The sequence below is a fragment of the Apodemus sylvaticus genome, chromosome 4 (assembly GCF_947179515.1).
Source record: "Apodemus sylvaticus chromosome 4, mApoSyl1.1, whole genome shotgun sequence".
NCBI lineage: Eukaryota > Metazoa > Chordata > Mammalia > Rodentia > Muridae > Apodemus > Apodemus sylvaticus.
In genome coordinates, this window is record NC_067475.1 from 91,334,119 (window position 1) to 91,356,034 (window position 21,916).

At 34.6% G+C, this 21,916-nt stretch overlaps 1 protein-coding gene across 3 annotated transcripts in view; it reads right to left on the reverse strand.

Moving 5' to 3' along the window:
• Fstl5 (follistatin like 5) overlaps positions 1 to 21,916 on the reverse strand; it is a 585,582-nt gene that overhangs the window by 53,242 nt on the left and 510,424 nt on the right. For all 3 annotated transcript variants that reach the window (XM_052180341.1, XM_052180340.1, XM_052180339.1), the window contains 2 exons: positions 14,393 to 14,542; positions 687 to 794 (listed from right to left, as the gene is read on the reverse strand). In XM_052180341.1, the coding sequence (XP_052036301.1) occupies positions 687 to 794; positions 14,393 to 14,542 (258 nt within the window). The remainder of the gene's footprint in view (positions 1 to 686; positions 795 to 14,392; positions 14,543 to 21,916) is intronic.

The window sequence follows — 21,916 nt, forward strand, 5'->3', positions numbered from 1 at the left end:
AACCTAAAATAGAGGCAATTATCCCAAGAATAACACAGAACATTCCTCAATTAAATGGAGGCCTATCCTCTAGATGCTGGAACACTATAGATCAGCCTTTATGGTGGCGGTCAGATTCCACAGGCCCTACCTCCTGGCTTCACTGAGAATATTCTGGCAAGGCCAAAGTTCAAATCTGTCCTTACCTATTTATTAATGGATGGATGTTTACTTAGGATATGGCTCAGTTATTTCACTAAAACTTCCCTGACACACAAATTCTACTGCACCATATAACCTTCATGTCATAAGCTGCTAGTAAGTACTTAATGGTTCAGAGGTTCATTCTTCAATTGCCAGTCAAAATAACCCATTGTGTTCTAAAAGTTACTCAGTGTCAGGAAATCTGTTACAGTAACAGCATAAGAAATTAGGCAAACTATATATTTTTTTCCTAATGGCATTAACTGTTATGGTCACTTATTCTTTTATCATATAAATGGAAACTTTATGAAATATTATCTGTGATGATCCTAGTCTGAAATAACAACTTTAGTTTTACACATTTTTCCTTCTCTATGCACAGAAAATAACTGAAACCACAGTTCCCTTCAGGAAGAATGTCATAGTTAAATGCTCAAAAACATCTGTGAGACACCAAAATGTTTTAAAGTCATCATTTCCTCAGCTCCCATGACATACTTTACCTGAAGAGTTGGTGATGTCTTCTCCATGCTGCCCCAGCTCAGCACCCAGACTTGGTCATGTGACTTGTCGTAGTGTAATTTAACTGGCACAGGGTCTGTACTCACTGCCTGTAATCAAGAAAAATTAAAAAACAATGTTTTAAAATTTTGGCATTATTGGAATACTGGGCAAGAAATGAAGGAAGAATTCAGGAAGTCAGGAATAAGATTAAAGTTGTATTTGGCCAGATACCTGATTTTCTAAGCACTATTAGACTAACCTGAAAATATCATATTCAACATCATTTTCCTTCATCAGTTATACAATTTTTATAATACTATCCTTTCATCTATCTAAAATGAACTTAGAGTCACAGAGAGCTGTTTCTAAAGTCAAATATTATAAAATATGTTATGTCTGCTCACTGCAGTTCAGTGATGACACTGTTTGGCTGTGTTTTCCTTCTCTGTATTCACCATCTCCATAGAAGACCAGACTGAACTGAAGTCACTAGGGTCCAAAAGCCATGTCTGCATTAAAGGTCTTATGAGCCTCAGGAAAGATTAGAGCTCCATGATTGTAATGCTCCAGCTCCAAAGCTGAAGTGGCCTTGGTCATCTTAGCAACCTTTTTAACCACTCATTGCTTACTTGGATCTAAACTAATAGCTGTTCAACCATCAGGTTGAGAAAAAAACATATGTGGAGTGTATTAACAGAGCACCAGATTTCTCTAGTCCCCATTGTCATCAAATAGCATCAAAACCTACAGCAATTTTTTTTCTGGCTTCAATGAGACCAACCCAAGTACTTGAAAATGCTTTTGTTCTTGACTTTCTATTGTTTTGTGACTACAACTATTCATAGAATCATTTTCACATCAGAACTTGTTATTCAAGAAAATAGGACTCCATGCTCCTATGTATTACCATTCTTTATTTTCTTTTGATCTGAGAATTGTATTGCATCACATGAACATTCATGGACCCAAATGGCAGCAGTTTGACCAATGGGATTAAATCTATTATTTAATTTCTTTTATGAGAGGTAGAATGTTACAAAACAAAAGTAAGCAATTTTTAAAATTGTTTGTAACATACTTGGTGTGTTAAATATATTTTATTAACAATATTTATCATAGTAAGCATCTATTCTAAATGCGATTATAAGAAAACAAATGATATCTAGGAAGTTTTTCTTTTGTTCTCCCTAATTTCTTACTGTTAATATTATAAAACTAATGGCTATAAGGTAATTTACTGTAGTTGTTAATTTTATGTGCTTTCTAAGTTTATAATATAAAATAAATAATATTCAGTCAAGCTTTAATACAAAAATGATAGTTTTATCCACAATATGTTAAATATTAGCAGAATTCCCCTAAATGTAACTCACAGGAATATACAACTCTTGGTGGGTTAGTAAAAGGTAAATTACATTTGTGGCTGAACATATGGAAATTGATATTTCAATTTATATTAAAAATTTAGGTATACACATAAATTTCTTCTAAAACTTTAGGATATATTTTATATATCCAAATTCACCGTATAAAAAGATTACTAAAATTATGTGTGGATTCAGAAAAGACCTGATAATTTTTTCTGTATTGATAATGTTCTTATTCTATTCTTCTTGGATATTAAAGTTGTATTGTAGTTTGTCAGCCAGCTCAGCAGAAACATTATGTTATATGTACAATTCTACTATATCTCCTGAGGAATCACCCTTCCCTTTGACAGTCTCCTATGAGTTGCACTAGTCTTAATGTTGTAACTACCAAGTTAGCCTACAATCTTAGAGAATGATACTGTGCTTCATAAACAAAGACAGCAATGAGACATCCTTGTAGCTCTGTCTTACATGGCCTTTCTGCATTGAATGTTATCTTGAGAGGATATTGTTCAGGTTTCCAAGGCAATATTGAGTTTACAAAGTAGTAAGTTCAAGTAGGAAAGCAATTACTTGCAGTAGTAGAAGTAAAAAGACCTGAAATTTTACTAAAGAATATCAGTTTTTGCACAAACCCATAGAAAATACTTGGCTTGGCATTATTAAGGTACTTAACTAGTTGTATCACTAGCTGACTACAATTGTGTTTACATAACTGTGTTTGTATCAATGTTACATTTAAATGAATACGTGCAGTAATCATAACTTCTATTCATGTGCAGAAAATAAAAACTGCCTTCAATCCACACTATAGTGACAAACCACCAAAATCTCTATGGGATTTTATAGTTTAAATTTCATCTATATGTGGTTATAACAACCTAGTTTGTATACAGTCTAAAACAGAGTGATCATTATGTCAGTGTAATGTTAAAAAAACTGTTTACTGAAAGCAACAGCAGCAGCAAGAAAGAAAGTACTTCAGGATGCTTGGTTTTTAGAATAGAGTAGGACAAAAGATGAAAGTTTCTAAATGACTTTAAGATCAAGAGGGATTCTAATGGAAATGTCTAGTCTGATAGAGCTTAGACAGTGATATTGCTTTTATGAGGCCTTTTCTGAGTAGTATCCACCTGGTGCATGGTTACTGACAGGAGTAAGAAAACTATAGCTGGTCCATCAGAGTCATTTATCCCATAGCCTATTACTGTACTTCCTTCCCAGAAAGAGAATGCACACAAAAGATCCTTTGCCTAAGAGTCCTCCAACTTATTCTTCACATATCTGAACATTTGGGAGACACTATTTGGAGACAGACAGAAACTCAAAGAATATCCAATATCTGTAACGTATTGAAAGGTATAATCCACAATGCAGAGCCAGGTAGATGCAGGATGCATAATGTGCATGAGGGGACATTCTAAACCCTTTATTTAAAATAATTAGAAAACCATAGTAAGTCGCTATACTTATTTTTTTTTCTTGTGAAATAGAACTAACTAGCAATATCTACTTTCAAGAATGCTTGTGACTATTAGGATAGATAATGGAGATCTGCGTCTGGTGACTATTAAACAATACTGAAATACTATTACTGTCACTGTTGTAAGTACTGAGCTGCAGTAGAGCTCACAGCTATCCTGCTTATTTAGCATGATTTTCAATGAGACTCTGGTTCCACACAGAATTATGTATAGAGATGCATATTAGGAACCTTGAATTTATCATTATTATGCTACCAACAAAATAGTATTTTAATTACAAAACAGTGATAGTGGATAAAATAAAGGAACACTGTCTCTTTAAACAATTTACAGAAAAGAAGCATTCACATGGATTTAGAATAACTTGATTTGATAAATGACAGCTCTGTGGAAGAAGTGCAAGGCAGGATGAGAGGCTAAAGGGAAATATGATACTTTCATTGAGTCATAAAATATGAACTTTTTATATGCAGAAGGGTCAGATCCTTTAAAAAGATGACTTATAGAGCAGGTAAGATATCTCAGTGGATATAAACTTGACCTGAAATACATCTACAGAATTTATCTGATGGAAGGAGAGAATGGAATCCGGCATGTTGTCTTATGTCATTTGCAAATGCATATGTGTCAAAAGCACACACACTGAAACAAGCACACATAGAGAAATAAGCATATAGAAACATTAAGCTAAATTTAAATCAAGAGATATACGAGAAGTTGGTCTATGATTAATTTCCTTCAAATAAACTCAAATGCATCTGAGAGAGAAATTGTTAATCAAAATTTAAAAGATCAAAAGAATTTCAAAATACTTTCTCAAGTTTCAACAGCTGTTTGATTGTTCTGAATTTCAACATTTCAAAAGTGTGTAAGTAAGTTTAATCATTTTGCAATTTCATTTAAAAAATTTATATCAAATGAACAATAAAAGTGAACCAAATGTGATCTGCCTTATTGGAGAGACATTAATTATTTGGACGACTCTGCTTCTAGGATTTTAACTGCAAACTGATACATTTAATATATTTCAAGTGACTCCAGTTGCAAAATGTAGGGCAGGGCTGCACACGTTTGTAGATGGTTACTTGGTTGGGCTCCTATATTCAGCCTAGCAGTCAATCAGGCTGTGAAAACACATCAACTCTCAGGCTCTAATCACCCACTTATTGAAGAAATAAATATCATGAGTTGAATTTTTACAAGATATGTGTAAATATACTTCTAAACTTTAAATGATTGTCTAAACCTGCACAATCTGCTCTTTAAAGGTAGAGAAATATATTTAGTACTTGGTAAATATATTTATTTATTTGCCAAGGATAACTTTGTGAGCCTCTGATCATAACATAATTTATGGGTGAGCAGACATTTTGCAGGGATGACTCCCAGAATTCATGTGAGAATACGCAATCTGCAGAGCTGTACAGCATGCTGAAATTAATTTATGTTATTGAGAAAAATAATACTGTTCTAGTTTGCAAAAGCAATTATACTATTCACATGATTCTTTATGAGTACTAGTAAGTATGGGCCTTTAAATGTAACTCTTCTTAGGTGGAGGTGAGTTCCATCCTTAATTTCTAATATTTATCTTTATAGGTAATGGTTTTAAAGGGTAATGGGATTCTTCCGTCACAAGACATAAACAAATATAAATAATGGTTTTGGGGTCAAGTCTCCATGGCTGCTCTTTCGCTATGTCAAACAGAAGGTCATGCAGTGGATAACACCCAGGGTGTTTAAATATTTGACATTGTGACACGACTGCGTTTCCAAATGTGGTAGGCCACATTCACACCTATTTGAGAATCCTGAACTCTATGGGATTGGAGGGACACAGACTTGATCTTGATACATCTGGTTGCACACACTGTTTTTGTGTTTATGTGGTTCTAAGGTCAGCCTACCTCTTCTTGCTTCAGGAAAAAATGATATATGTATTTTAAAAGATAGTATTGGATGTATGTTTGGAATGTGGTGTGCTGGTGTGTAATTATCTTTCTCCCAAGCTCAGCCTCTGTTGAACTCTTTCTTCATGGACATGTTTTACATCTCTCTATAAATATTATTATTCTAGAATATTGTTTTCAGATACTTTCACCAGAATTCTCCAGAAACAAAGAATTATCTTGTAATTTAGGGCATAACTCTTTTAACAGAAATGACTCAACCAATCATATTTGACTTAATGAAATATCTTAGAACTTTTTTAAAAAGGAAAATACTATGATATTGTAGTTAAAAAAGGGCCTGACATTATTTTCTTAGTGATTATTAACTAGATGTTTTTGCACAAGTATGTCTCTGCTTTGTCTAATTCTATACAAACAATTCTATTGCAGTACATTGTCTGAAGATCTGTTGGATTATTAACCTTTTCTGAAATATTTTCAAGTAACAAGCATGATATTATCTTAACAGTTTGAGGCCCTAGAAAATTTTTTCTCATAAATACTATGTTCAGTGCTATATTTTTCTGGTGTACTAAACTAACTTCCTATTTGTTTTGTAAATGTTATTGAAAATGAACTAAGTAACAGTAATACAAGGATTTTGTTTGATGCATTATAGCTTTATAGGGGCATTGATAGAGGCTGTCTGGTATCATAAAAGTAGTGTTCATAGTCTACTTTCAGATAAACTTTCAGGATTAATTGACTTTTATATACGTGTTTATATCTTTGTTGAGCTATAGACATTAATGTTCACGTCCATAGGTAAGGTAATAAGTCACCAGTCTCTCTGGAGCAACTACAAGAAATACAGAAACCTAAGTGCACAGTACACTGCTTATGGACAAAGGTGCATTCGATTCTCTATTCTGTGGCGATGGTTCACTTTGTCATGGAGAAACACTGACAACAGCAGTGAGACACAAAAGAGAGCCTGAGACTTGACACGAGGGAAGAGTACAGCACAGCTTGTTTACCAGTCTGACAAGGAGAGTACCAGCTGGCTAATTAAGTGAGCCTAATTTAAACTAATGATGTAGATTCTCAAGATAATGTGATAATGGCTGGAGGAGACTGTTGATGATCCCAGTAGTACTCCTGAGGTGTCACACTTAGCCACTACTGCACCCAGGCAGAAAAGAATCTTGTTCCATAGAAAAGAAAATGAGGTCAGTTGTTTACTAGTTAATCATCTACACAGCCAAACATCATCTGTGTGTAGCTCTAGAAAATAATTGAAACTATTTGACACTTGAAACAATATCAAGTTTAGCTATGCTATTAAATTATCGTGACTTTTAATTTTTTGCTAAAAATAAAAATGATGGATCTACTGAAAACAAGTTTAAAAATGTTCTCTCATCTCTATCACCTTTCCACCAAAGCTGGAAAGTTTTATGACAAGAAACTAGCCCCTTTTCTAAAAATAATATGCAGCAATGCAGCTTAAAGTTGAATAGTCTGTAGTCCTCAAATATCCATATAAGATGGGGCAATAAAGTCAAATAACACAAAAGAAAATACATAAATATGGTATCATACATTAATATATGATTCTGGGGATGATGGTAAAGATTGTACACAAGTATAGTCCCAGCACTCCTGAGAAGTCACAAGAGGTCAGTTTCTGCATAGTTGCAATTGCATGTGTAAATCTTGTCTCAAGAAAAGCAAGGACTAGAGATTAATCTCTGGAGCAGAGACACTAAACTTGGCCAAGGCCTTTGTGTCAATTGCAGCTCTATCAAAGATACTGTGGACTTACTCATTTACAAACAGGAAAATGAATTCTATAGCACTTTTTCTATTGTCTACTTAGGAGACAGCTAATTTTTATTGTTGTTACTTGTTTTGTCCTAGTTTTCTTTTTTTTTTCCTTTGTTTTTTGTTTTGTTTTGGTTTTTTTTTGTTTTGTTTTGTTTTTTTTTGTTTTGTTTTGTTTTTTGTTTTTTTCGACACAGGGTTTCTCTGTGTAGCCCTGGCTGTCCTAGAACTCACTTTGTAGACCAGGCTGGCCTCGAACTCAGAAATCTGCCTCCCAAGTGCTGGGATTGAAGGTGTGCGCCACCACCACCCAGCTTGTCTTAGTATTTTCAACAAGTGATAGAAGAAGACATGGATACAGGCAGGAAAGATAAAGCATTTGAATATGAGGAAAAGCTAGGTTCAATTTAGAATTCACAAGTGGACAAACCCAGAAAATATATATCTTGTAATATTTTCTTCATACTCTACAATCACAATAAATTTTCCATATTCTCTCTTTGGATTAAGTTTATACTAGAAATAATAATATTTTTATTTAGATTTTAATAGATAGGAATATTGTCTTTAAATTTGAGTTGCTAAGGTTACCCTGTCATCTGCAGAATACTTGATTTATATCTATGAAAGCTTTTTAGATATTTTTTTGATTTTAGGAAGAATCATTACAGTATTTAAGATCATAAAAGTTACTGTGGGTACAGAGATAAAGTCGCCAGGATATGCACTGTTTGCTTTTAAACATGCATGTTATAACACTGAAATGTATACACAGATGAGATAATTTGGGGACAAATATAAGGATATATTATTTCACACAACTCGTAATAGAGTTAGGAAGCTCATTATCTAAACATAGGAATGAGCTAAAATTATATGTAGAGGGCAAATGGAGAGCTTAAATAAATTCAAAATGACCTATTTTTTTAATAAAAAGATAAAAGCACTCTAGTAGCATCTCTCTAAAGTGAGAGGATTAGGCTCTAGGTTAGTTAGATGCTGGAGGACCTGCTTAACAAACAAAGGCCCAGAGTTCTATCTCTAGAATTGAAGAAGAAAAGTGGGAGAAGCAGATAATCTTAAGGTTATTTGGAGATAACAGGCCTTCATATATATCAGAAAGAGTGCAATATACATACTAAAATGGTGGGGTAGGAAGTGGCTCAGTGGTTAAGTTTACATCTGTTACGCAACAAAGGAAATTGGAGTCAGGATTCTACAAATCTATATAGATGTTGGGTGAGTGCCAGATACTTATACTTCTAGTCTTGCTAGGCAGAGAGAATATCACTTTTTATGTTATTTACCAGTTTTCCTTTATTATTTTTAATATTTTTTATTTATTTTCTATATTCTTTGTTTACATTCTAAAAGCTTTTCCCTTTCCCAGTTCCCCCCTCCCCATATGTCCCATAAGTCCTCTTCTCTCCATCCATTCTCCTATCTTTCCCCCTCCCTTTTTTCTGTCATTGGATGATTTTTTCCATTTCTCTTACCTATTTCTGTTTAGATTTTGTTTTGAGTACATAGATCACTGTGCTTGGGATTCACATCTAAACAATATGAGATATTCTAAATCATGGTTATTAGCTATGTTTTTATTTGTTTCTTTAATTACTTTTACTAATATGTTATTACTTAGCTTATACAGATTGTTCACTCCCTTATTTTAGTGTTCTGTCATTTAGTTCTATGCCAAATAAATTGCTTTAAACTTGTACATGATTAACTAATGGAGAATCTTAGTAATTTGAGAGTTTGTCCTTCTTTGTTCATCTATGCAAGGTTGTTTGAATGCTGCTAATCTTATAGAAGACAGGAATTTTAGTTTCAATTTTTGACATTTCTAGGTATTCATTATTTAACTTATTTTTCTTTTGCTCCTTACAATTTTTGCATTCAATTTCTTTGTGTTTAAGAGTCACTGATTAAATATTTAATTCATCTCATTCACTCAAATGAAATAAAAACATTGATTTCATTAGAAAGAGATGCTGAACTACTAACTTTAAGGTACATTCGCTTTTAAATTTATAGACGTTTAAATTTATATTGCTTTCAAATCATGTATAAAACTAAACTTTGAAATGGTATAATCACTAGTCATTCTTAATTCTAAAGAATTTACCTGTATGCCAGAGACTGCCCCACCTGGGGATCCATCCCATATACAGACACCAAACCCAGACATTATTTCTGATGCCAAGAAGTGCCTCCTAACAGTATCCTGATATAGTTGTCTCTTGAGAGGCTCTGCCAGAGCCTGTCAAATACAGAGGTGGATACTCTCAACCAACCATTGGGCTGAGCAGGAGGTCTCCAATGGAGGAGCTAGAAGGAGCTGAAGGGTGAGCACCTTCATAGAAGCAGGGGGAGGGAGGACAGGTGGAGGAGTTCCAGAAGGGAAAGCAGGAAAGGGGATAACATTTAAAATGTAACTAAGTAAAATATCCAATAAAAAATGTCCATATTCATGTTGCTGAGTGACTATGTCTTCACTTCATCAGAATTCTCAGTGGAATTTCTGAAGATTAACAGCAGGAGTAATGACCCTTATGGACTTTTGCTTATCTAAGAAGGCCTTACATTTTCTCTCTTGTGTAGAAGACAGTTTTTGTTTTGTTTTCTGAATTACTTGGTGGATTGATTCTTTCTTCTTTCCCTTATTTATATTCACTTTTATATAGTTTTAAGATCATTTATGTTAGTTTGTGTTTGAATATTTGTATATGCGAGAGCACACATGTTTGTGGAACTACCTATGTGTATGAATGCGATGGCCAAAGGAAAACACTAAGTATTTTTCTCTACCCACTCCGCCCCCCGAGGCTTATTCTCTCTCATTGGACAGGCTCTGTTACTAAACATGAATGTCACCATTTAGCTACCTGTCAGGCTGAGGAGCTTCTGGAGTATACCTCTCTCCACAGCTCATCTCTCAAGGCTGGCCATGTCCAACTTACTTTCATGTGGATGCTGGGTGTTCATATTCAAGTCCTCAATGCTAGTCTAGCAGGGATCTTACCTTTGCTTTCCTTCAACAGGCTGAGTACTTTCATCTTACTTTGAGTCATTCTCCTTAACTGACTAGTTGAGGAGTCCTTGTTACTTTTATTACTATTTCTAACAACTATACAAATTTGCAAGTATATAAGACATCATGCTGTAAGGCAATCTGAGCATTTTTTGTAAACTAATGAACACCTGGGAATTTGTATTGGTTGTTTTCATAGTCTATCAAAATGCTTACCCATTTATCATTTCTCTACATATTCCTAACATTTCATTTCTACCACTTTTGCTAGAAATGTTCAGTCACTATATCTGTCAGAAGTGTGATGCTTCTCAGGACTGTTAGGTTGTATTTATTTATCTTTCATCTTTTTGTTTTTGATTTTGTTTTTCTTGTGTTTTGTTTTATTTTTGGTATTTTTTTTACTTCATTGACCTCAACCATTTTGATTATCTAAAGTTCAGTGTTATACTTTCCAATGCCTAACACTAGCTTGCAACAAATTTAATACTTTTATTTAATGTGTGTGTTGTGTTGTATGTATGTGCACATGTATGGACACATGTATGATGTGCCTTTTTCGTGGATATCAGAGGACAAATTTGTAGAGTTCACTCTGTCCTTCCACCATTTATGTTCTGGTGATTAAACTTAGGGTTGGCAGCAAGGACCTTCACCCAGTAAACATACTACTGCACTTCTATAATATTTATGCTACTTATTTATTTATATTTGTATAATAGAATAATATTTATTATACAAAATATAATACTTTGGCTACTTTCCATCTAGAGTTAAATGCCAATACAACTCAACCTTAAACAGAAAGAATATCCTTTTGAGAGTTAAATTTTAATATATTACATGTATATTCATTAATTTGCTCATTTGTTTGAGAAATTTAATGATTAAGTAATTGTTCTCATTCCAAATGTAAGTAATTTCAGTTCCAATTTCAATTATAGTTTATTTTATGGGAAAATATATATTTATGCAAAACAAAAAAACAAACAAAGAAACCAAACTAGTCTGTTATTAGTTTTTCCTGTAGATCTGAATGCTACCTAAAGGATTAATTTCCTCCTATTCAATCTTTCAGATATGTGTCTTCCCTTGTCTCTTGTGCATATCTCTAAAGAAGTCTGTAGCTTGCCTCTCCTCATTTCCTCCATGCAATGATTCACCTGCCTTTCCAAGTTGGCTTTGCATTGATATTGAATGCAATATCATTGACTGCAATAATAGTTGTTCTGAACAATTATTATTTTAGAACTGCTTTTCCAAAAAAAATGTGGTTAAAATTTGGTTGCCTTTATACAAACTGTTATTTAGCATTTCTTAAGCATTTGCTTTAATCTGATTAAATTTTAGGTTATACATTAGAATTTTTCAATTCAAAGGTGATTAAAATGCAAATTTTGTTGTGATATTCAAAAGTACTTATATCCAGTTTTTGTTTTTTGTTTGTTTATTTTTAAGTATGTTACTGTATAACTATGGGAAAGAACACCACTAAGGAATTGTGTCTTTAATTTCTCTAACTGTGTCATTACTACTGCTTGTTAGAATTTTTAAATATGTTTTCATAGAAATAATCCACTAATCCTATCACATGCTATTTTAATATGATTCATATGATGTTTCAAAATTTGATGATTAAAATTAAACACATATAACAAACTTTAAAACAATGTTGTTTTTTAAATATCACCTCATATAATACATCCATGTTTGTATATTTATAACTGGATATATATACTGGGTTACATATATGATCGTGTGTATGCAATTTTATACATATCTATGTAATTTAATACCCATGTACAGTAAATAGTAACACAAATATATAGCTACTGGCAATATTCATACTAATCAAATTTGAATGTGTTTTAATTGTCCATTTATTTTATACAATTAAAGCAATTGCTGACATGTGTGTGTGTGTGTGTGTGTGTGTGTGTGTGTTTGAAAATAAATTAAACATATATCATTTACTAACACTGAGCACATGTATTACGACAATATGGTTCCTGCCTAGAAATAGTTTACCACTAGGCACATCAAGGTCTTATCATCATTGTAGACGGTTTCTTTATGTGAAAAAAAGACAAAATTATGAGTTAGGAACACCCATGTTCACTGACAATGCCCCTGCAAACTTGTGCCTCCAGAAGACAACAGAATGCTTTAATTGCAGGTTTTGACATTATGCTTGATTTTACTTGGATGGATATACAAATATAGACTCCAGAATCATGAATCATTAACTCTAGTAAATTTCTTACAGCAAAATTGCAATGCAAATATAGTCTACATGAATATAAATCTTTGTTGTAGTAATAACTACCAGACCTCTCAGGAGCCAGAATCAAGTAATCTATATTATACTTTTCTATTCATATAATATCCACAATCTGGCAATAGATATGCTGGCAAAAATATATATATATAAACCCTCTATATAAATATAGAGATTAAAAACCCTCTAGAGTAATAGTTGTATCAGAATGTACCTTTCACCGATTTCAAATTGCACAAGATCTTACAATTTCCTAGTATTTCATAGCTGTAACAAAGCTTAAAAATAATATGATTTATGTGGTAATTGCATAGCATTTGGCCATTTTATTATCCATTACTTCTATTAATTTTTAATTTGACATCATTGTCTGAAGGCAAAATTCTATGAATAATAATTGATACCAGCTTTTCCTCACTTTTGAGATATATTGAGATACTCAATATATATATGAATATATATATATATTCAGTAAGTGTTGGTCTCCATTTAAAATTTAATTTAAAGACCAGCTTGATTATTTTCAGATCATACATCTAATTTAAAAATTCTGGGAAGGAGACCTGATCATTTCAGACCAAATGCCTCTAATTTACACTGACCTACCTTAAAATAAATCAAAAAAGAACTACTCTTGTCAAAATTCAACAGCCTTCAAATCATATGCAAATGAACTGTAACATTAAGGCTATTTGTTCTCACAGTATGTAAGGGAAGAAAATTGGATCTCGCTGATAAATGTGTAATCCTGGAAACCTTAGAATTTTCTAGTTGAAGACCTGTTCATAATTTTATTCAAGATTTTATTATTCATTTTTACATCAGAAACTGAACCATTAGCCTCAATGTCATTTCAAAACTTAGACTCTGACAGGAACCAGAACTTTGTATTAAAATCAATGTCATTCATTTATAGTCAACATATCTTACAGTAACAATTAATCCATGATCATAGCATAAATAGATGACTGAATGGATGCATAGATGTATATATTGATGGCTGGCTGGATGGCTGGATGGCTGAATGGATGAATTCATGTAAAGTTGTTAATAGCTCAATTATTTATTTATCGTGTGTTTCTAAGCTATTTTGTTCTTTTAGATCAGAACCAAGATGTGTGTATGTGAATGTCATAAAAATATCATCATTAAATTTTATACATATAAGATACAAGCATCAGTTGAGCATCACTGTCTCTAAGGCCTATTGAGAGTAAACAGGTGATAGAAAATGTGGTCTTCATATATAATGGTCTGCTCTAAATCATATACATGCATGAACTTATTTTAACTCCAATGTAACTCTAAAGTGGATTTAGTTATTATTCAAATTTAAGAGTAATATGCATGTTATAATACAGGACTAAGCTTTCTTTTTGTTTTCAGTATTAAGGCCAATGATCTTAACTGTCCATTTAGAAATTCTGAATGCAGATACCAAGATACAATACCTTGTGTATGATACTTTATATTTGAATTTTGGCAAATTTTCTTATAGCATAATATTGGAAGTAGTATTTGAACTAAGTGATAAGATATGATGGTTCATACTGGAGACATAAAGTAAACATGTTGTGAATCCATCATCATGGCAGGGTCGACGAAAGGGTGTCATCTGTATCATTGACCTACAAGCTTCTTTTATTATTAATAGTCATCAAATAATATTTCATAACTTGTGAAATTTTGTGGTGAATATTACCATTGTAATGAGCCATGTTTGTAATGACAATTAAATGACTAAATTACTTAGATGGTAGATACTCTAAGACTGAAGCAAGTATGTATTAAAATTTTATTTTTCTAAATACCCATCACTGTACCTGAGCAACTTTTTGGGACTGCACATCAACAATCAAGATTCTGTCCAAATTTGGCTGAGCAACATAAATGAACTTGTCTTTGACATTAACAGCAGAAGCCCACACACATCTCTGCACTTCATCCTCTTCATCTTTGGGACAGACTTCATCCTGCATTTTAGGAATCAGAAAAACAAATTTGCATCTGAAATCATGACAGGATAATGGCAGTATTCTGAGTAAAACTGATGTTTTGTAATTGAGGACACTCAGCATCAATTATTCAATGTGCTAATAAAAAGGGTTGGTCAATGGAATTCAGAGCAAATTAAGTTTGAGAAAGAGCATCATACTAAGTAAGGTGACCCAGTCTCAAAAGATCAATCATGGTATGCACTCACTGATAAGTGGATATTAGCCTAGAAACTTGGAATACCCAAGACACAATCCACATACCAAACGATATCCAAGAAGAACGGAGGAGTAGCCTCTGGTTCTCGAAAGGCTCAGTGCAGCAGTGTAGGGTAATACCAGAACAGGGCAGTGGGAAGGGGTAGATGGGGGAACAGGGGGAGGGAAGAGGGCTTAAGGGACTTTCAGAGAGTGGGGAGCCAGAAAAGGGGAAATCATTTGAAATTTAAATAAAAAATATATCGAATAAAAAAAAGATAAATAAAAAAAGAAAGAAATGAGACTCCTATAATGTGACTCCAGGTCCCCAGACTATGGGAAGGAGCAGAAAAACAAACAAACAAACAAAACAAACAAACAAACACCCTAAGATGACTTCCCATGATTATAGAGAATGTTTTTCTTTTAGAGAAGAGAGATAAAATATCCAAATGTAGAAGACTCCAGAGCTGAGAAAAAGGCAGATTGGGCATGGCCATCCTAGGGAATGAGAATTATAGAGAATAGCAAGAAATCAAATAGTGAGAATTGCCGAGGTAGGAGGAAAATTCTTTCCATTATACAGTGAATGATTAAGGGTTATTTGGGATGTGGGAGGCCTGTGAAATACAATAATTGGTATATGTGATTGGGGACGAGGGAGCCTACAGGCTAGCATGGATTTTGATAAGCTGAAAAGCACCACAGGTATATGCCAATAGTAATGAGTCCCTTCTGCCAAAGACAAGGGAAAAGACTTACTTCTTTTGGCAGACAGAAACCTGTTTTACAATTTCTGAGGAATGCTGTCTTTTACTGGGCTGACAGAAATCCATCTACAGTCCAACTTCAGCAGAGCCCTTACTCAATTTTGGACCACTTCAAGTAGGCTTGAATTTTGTGGGGTTAATGGGGAACTCTTTGGGTCTGATACTCAGTTACTGATTTTTCTCATAAAATCTAAACCCTTCTCATTTTATCCTCTTGTTTATTAATTCAATAGTTTAAGAAAAACATAAAAATGTAATTTTCTTTCAAGACCTCCTACTGTCAAGAATTTTCAACAGAAAAAAATCATGAAAAAATGTACTATTTCCTCTTTTCTTTTTACCTTTATAATAATTGAAAATATATTCTTCTTTCACACAATGCACACATTGTATACCTCTCTCTCCTAGCATCTCACACTTCCACTTTTCTCTAGATCCATTCCCTCTCTATTTTTACTTCAGAAAAGAGCAGGTCTCCAAGAGATGGTAGCAAAACAGGACAAATCAGGATACAACAAGGCAAAAGACCTCATATCAAGGCACATAACTGGGAACAAAAGGGTATCAACGACAGCAAAAGTCAGAGATAAACCCATTTCTGCTGTTAAGACACTCTGCCCCATATATACAAAATACACCAAGGTAACATAAAACAATTCTAGAAACTGCCTAATTACACTACAGTTCTGAGCATACAGGCTGTTAAATAACCCCTCGAGAGATTTACAATTATTAACTGATGTCTACTTTCTTTCACTGTACCTTCTTGCACACTATTTGCACACTATCAAGTCTAAAACTGCTTTAGCATACTTGCTTTCTTCTCTAATAGACATGAAACATTGTTCTATGGACAGTACATTTAATGTCCACATTTAAAAGAATTAGCAAAACCCATGATATAAACATAATAGTGACTGTAGACATACATGATTATGTTTAATATCTAATAATGCAACCTAGCTTTGGTAACCTGGCCATTGCAGGTAGTTTTCATGTTTTTCTTACAATTTGGAATATAGTAGACATAGCAAAGCACTTTGCAATAAGGCTGTTATGGTCTGGTCTTTACATTTTGTAAAATCTGTAACTCCAAGGAGGACCTAGAGCATTCACTAGTGCAAATCTTCTAACGTTGGGGAACAGTCTACTCTTCTGTTGTTTAAACCATACCATTATTCACAGTAAGTAAATCCTGCAAATAAACTGAAATTCAAGCAGTCAGTGTTGAATGATGTACACACCTCTGGGTTAGAAAATGAACTTTGTTCAGTAACTAGTAGCACAACGGCTCTTTAGCAGTGGGACCATAGAGAGTACTGTGGCAGGTTAAGGAAGTCGTGCAAACCTGGAGGCAGACCCTCTTTAAAACAGTGTAATTTTGAAATTTCACTCCTGAGTTCCCATGAGACACCTGAATAACTTTTCTTCAGAACTGTACTGAATGTCATTGACAAGACCCTGTCTTTTTTTTTTTAAGAAATAAACACCAGATAAAATATTTATGGAGGTACAATGTGCTGGGAGGGATTTGGACTTGAGGTGATGTCTGATGAAAGAGCCTGGGTATAGGGAAATTGTTTACAAATGCATTGGTCTTGTGTAAAATCGCCCCGCTAAATCTGAAGAAGTAATGCACGTGTGAATAACCTAACACATAGCTGTCAGCCAAACAACTGTCAGACCAGAAGCAATTTCCACAGTTTTTGTCTGCTTTAGAAAGATCCAACTGTAAAATAAACTGCTCAGCTGGGAATGATTTTTTATTTGTATGCCATCCCCCAAAGACACCCCTGGCCACACTTGCAATCATTTTTACAAAGCCATTAGGAGCTTCCACACAGACACCTTGGATTTCATTTACTTTGCTTTATGTCATTATTTCTGATTAAAGGCAGTTACATCCCATTTAATAAAAACAAAACTCTTTTTCAGCTTATTTGTATTAATACTTATATTTGGAGATGGCAATTATAGAAATGTTATTCACGTGTATTAAACATTTAATGGGAAAAGACAAAAATGCCAAAAATAAAAATAACATTAAGATAATATATGCTAGTAGAATACAAGTAGGAAGAAAAAGACAATTCTGTTCAAAATTAGAACTTATTCTGGCTGAGTCAATTTCAAATTAAATTCTATATTTTATGTATATCTATTATGTTACTCCAAAACATTAAAGGTCTGGAAGATTTATTCAGGCTATGGTAGAAGTTTAATTTTGTGGTTTAATACTGTTATTGGTGCCTCCTTTCTGGACCTTAATAACTCAAAGAGGAAATTACATGCACTTGTTTTACCTTGGTAACTTATTATTTTATTTTTATACAAATTACCCATTACAATGATATGGTCTCAAATGCCTACTTTACCACCCTACCTCCTATCTTCATATTCCTACCTTCAGCAATCTTGCATCATTACCCTTGGAAAAGACATTATACTTGCATTAAATACATCCATGTTTTTAATCACTCAACAGGTTCCTGTCAAGGTCTGTCTGCCTTCCCATGTACTTCTTCCTTTACTTCCTTCTACCCCCTTCTCTTCCTTTCTTCCTTTCTTCTTTCTTTTCTATATTCCTTCCTTCCATTATTCTCTTCTTCATTTCTTTCATTTATTTTTAGATAAGATTTCAAATAACTCATTAACCTTGAACTCTCTATGTAGTCAAAGATGACATTGAACTTCTATTCTTCCTGTCTCTACCTTCTGTCTGCGTGCCATTGTGCCTGGCATCTGTTGTTGAAGGCTGAATCTAGGGCATCACATTAAAAAGCTAAGCTCTTTACCCACTGAAGCTCTTTACCTCTAGAGTCCTTTTTGCTTCTCTTTCTGACCTTAGGTTACCTGCCCCAGTTTCCTGCTTTCAGCAAGGTTTATAATTCCTCAAAGTTAAACACCATACTATGAACCTAAGTGAATCTATCTGTGTCTTTACTGCAAATATTCATCATATTTTCCTCAGACCATTTAGAGTGTTCTAGAATGCTATTTTGTTTTCCTGACTGCATTGGTTTCTTCAGCAACCGAGGCCAACAGAATAATCATCCACAGGAGATAAGAAGGTCACACATGGTCACACCAAATCATTCAACACATGGCTGATGTTGGTTCAAATTTCAAGAGTCTGACCAAAATTTTTAATTTTAGCTTACTTACACATAGCATAATTTGGAGAAAAAGTTTCCTGGAGATAATTATCTCAATTCCAAGTGCACAACAAAGCTTAAGATATGATTACATCAAAACTCTTCATAAGGTAGGAATTCCATGTTGCATAATTATTAGTTTTATAGAGTAACTTTTAAAAGGCTAAAAATAAAAGGGTTAAAGACAAGGTTCTAGGGGAGAAACAGCATTATAGATCGATTGAGACAAACAAGCAGAGAGTCAGTGTAGTCTGGCCACACAGCCAGCACAAAGGTCCCCATGCTATTATCCACAACTGTTTAAGGCCTTCTAGGTGGAAAAGAGATCTCTCGCTTTGAATAGACAACCCTGCTTATTTGATATTTCTGGCTTTTCTAGTGCTTATCTGTGAGCACAAGGATTTCTATGCCTCCTCCACTTAAGTTTCTCCTCTATGCTTATCATATTCAAAACTACTCCTGCTGTTTTACCTTCTCTAAATGATGGTCTTTCAAAGTCAACAGAGAATGTAGAATTTTAGATGGCAGCCATGTCTCAAATATCTGAGAATTACTAAAAGAGATGTTGAGTGGGCAGTGGTGGTGCACGCCTTTAGTCCCAGCACTCAGGAGGCAGAGGCAGATGGATTTCTGAGGCTGGGGCCAGTCTGGTGTACAAAGTTGAGTTCCTGGACAGACAGGACAATACAAAGAAACCCTGTCTCAAAAAACAAAAACAAAGAAAGAAAGAAAGAAAGAAAGAAAGAAAGAAAGAAAGAAAGAAAGAAAGAAAGAAAGAAAGAAAGAAAGAAAGAAAGAAGGAAGGAAAGAAAGAAGGAAAGAAAGAAAGAAAGAAATGTTCAGCATGTTCAGTCATCATGGAAATGCAAATGAAAACAACCCTGTAATTCTGTCTTACCCCCATCAGAAGAGCTAAGATAAAACCCTCAGGTGATAGCACATGGAATAGAAGATGTGGAGTAAGGTAAACATTCTTCCATTGCTTCAAGGAGTGTAAACTTATGCAATAACATTGGAAATGAATTTGTTGGTTTCTCAGAAACAGGGAATAGTTCTACCTCAAGGGCCAGCTATATTACTCCTAGGCATAGAGCCAAAAGATATACTACAGGGACACTTGCTCAACTATGTCCATAGCAACTTTATTTGTAATGGTTAGAAACACTAGGAAGAATGTAGAGGTCCCTCAACTAAAGAATGGATAAAGAAAATGCGGTACCAATGTTAACCAATGGAATGCAATTGAGCTATTAAAAACAAAAACATTATGAACTTTGCAGGCAAATGGATGGAACTTGAGAATGGCATCCTGAGTGAGGTAAGCCAGAGCCAGAAAGACATGAATAGTATGCATGTACTCATTTGTAAAAGTATATTAGCAATAAAAAGCAGGACCACCAAGTTACAATCCACAGACCAATAGAAATTGGGTAATAAGGAGGTCCCAAGGGAGAATGCCTAAGTCTGACTCAGGAGAAATTAGTAGTCATTGGAGGTGGAAGGAGAGAGAGAGAACTGGGTAGTAGAGGAGGTGAGGAGGGTAACAGAGAAAGCCATCAACTGGAGGGGGGCTGGAGAGCTCTAGGAGAGAGAATGGAAATGGGTTGGGAGTGGCCACTATAGGAAGCAGCTGGAGTCCTGGCACAGGAGTGGATAAAAGATATAAAGACATGACCATAGCTGAGATTCCTCCCAGGAGGGATATGGAGATTGGACTGGCCAAATCCCATAGCAAGAAAGGACTTCCAGAGGAGTGAGGGGGACAACAGCCCACCCACAAAACCTTCAACACAAAATTTGTCTTGCCTACAGGATGTGCAGCTTGGAACTGAGACTGAAGAAACAGCCAGCTAATAACTACTCCACTTCAAGACTCATCCCATGTGAGAGAACCAACCCCTGACAATATTAATGATACTCAGCTGTGCTTGCTAGTATAACTGTCTTTGGAGAGACTTCATCCTGTAGTGGATAGAGGCAGATGCAGTGACCCATAGTCAAACATCAGGCTGAAAACAAAGAGTCTTGTGGAAGAGTGGAGGTTAGAAGCAATCAAGTTGAGGGGGTCAAGCACACCACAAGAGGACCCACAGAGTCAAATAACTTGGGACTATAGGGGCTCACAGTGCCTGGGCCACCAACCAGGGAGCATGCAGGAGCTGGAACTAGATCCCTTACACATTTCTAGCAAATGTGCAGCTTTGTCTTTATTTGGGTGCCCTAACAAGTAGACCAGGGTCTGTCAGTCTGCTTTTTCTCCCATTGGATCACCAACCCATTACCTGGACAGCTTGGTTGAGCCTCAGTGTAAGAAGACATGCCCAGTTCTGTTGGGACTAGATGTCCCAGGAAAAGGTAGTACGCAAGGGGTGCATGGTTCCCCTTCTCTGAGGAGAAGAGAAGGGTACAGTACAGGGAAGGATTTGTAAGGGTCTGACTGGGAAGAAAGGAGGGAGACAGGCTATGATTGGGATGTAAAGTGAATTTAAAAATAATAAAATAAAATAAACCCTTAAGAGTGAAAGTAAAAAGAATTCTAATTCTTTAGCCACAGAGGCCTTGAATTTTCTGTCTTTCTGCCTCAGGCTCCTTAGTAGCTTAAATTATAGATCTTACACCAACCACTATTATTGAACATTTGGACAGTATTAATTGAGTAGCTACTGTGTGCTTAATGTGGTACAAAGCAATAGTTCCAAAGAAAGCATGTTTCATTGCAATATCATGTTCTCAAGGTGCTTAATGAAATTTTAAACATTGTTTTCTTGTACGGTGTTCTTCCATGACTCTGAGACAAATATCAGAAAGTAAGAGGCACAGCACCACAATCACTATACTATCTATTTACCTATTGTTCATGAGTTAAAACTGTGTTTAATGTCTTGTAATAAACAAAATAAAATAGAAAAAAATATAATTACAGTGTGTAAATCATGCATCAGATTTTATTTTCTGTAAATAAGTGTGGTCAACCACACTGACCCATTTATTTGAAAGAAACCAGGAGTGTCTTTCTGCTATACAAGTAATGATTGCATGGGGGTGCACAATCTATAAAACCTGTCTGAATAGAAATGTTTGCTGGTCTCCAACTTCATAAAATCCTTACTTTAGCCATCGGGTTAATATTTAGTTAAATTCTCTTTGATTCTGAAAGCTTCTTATTTTCTACTAATTGTGCAAAGCCAGAGCTAAATCTGGCATCTTTGATCCATTCTCTGTATACTAAT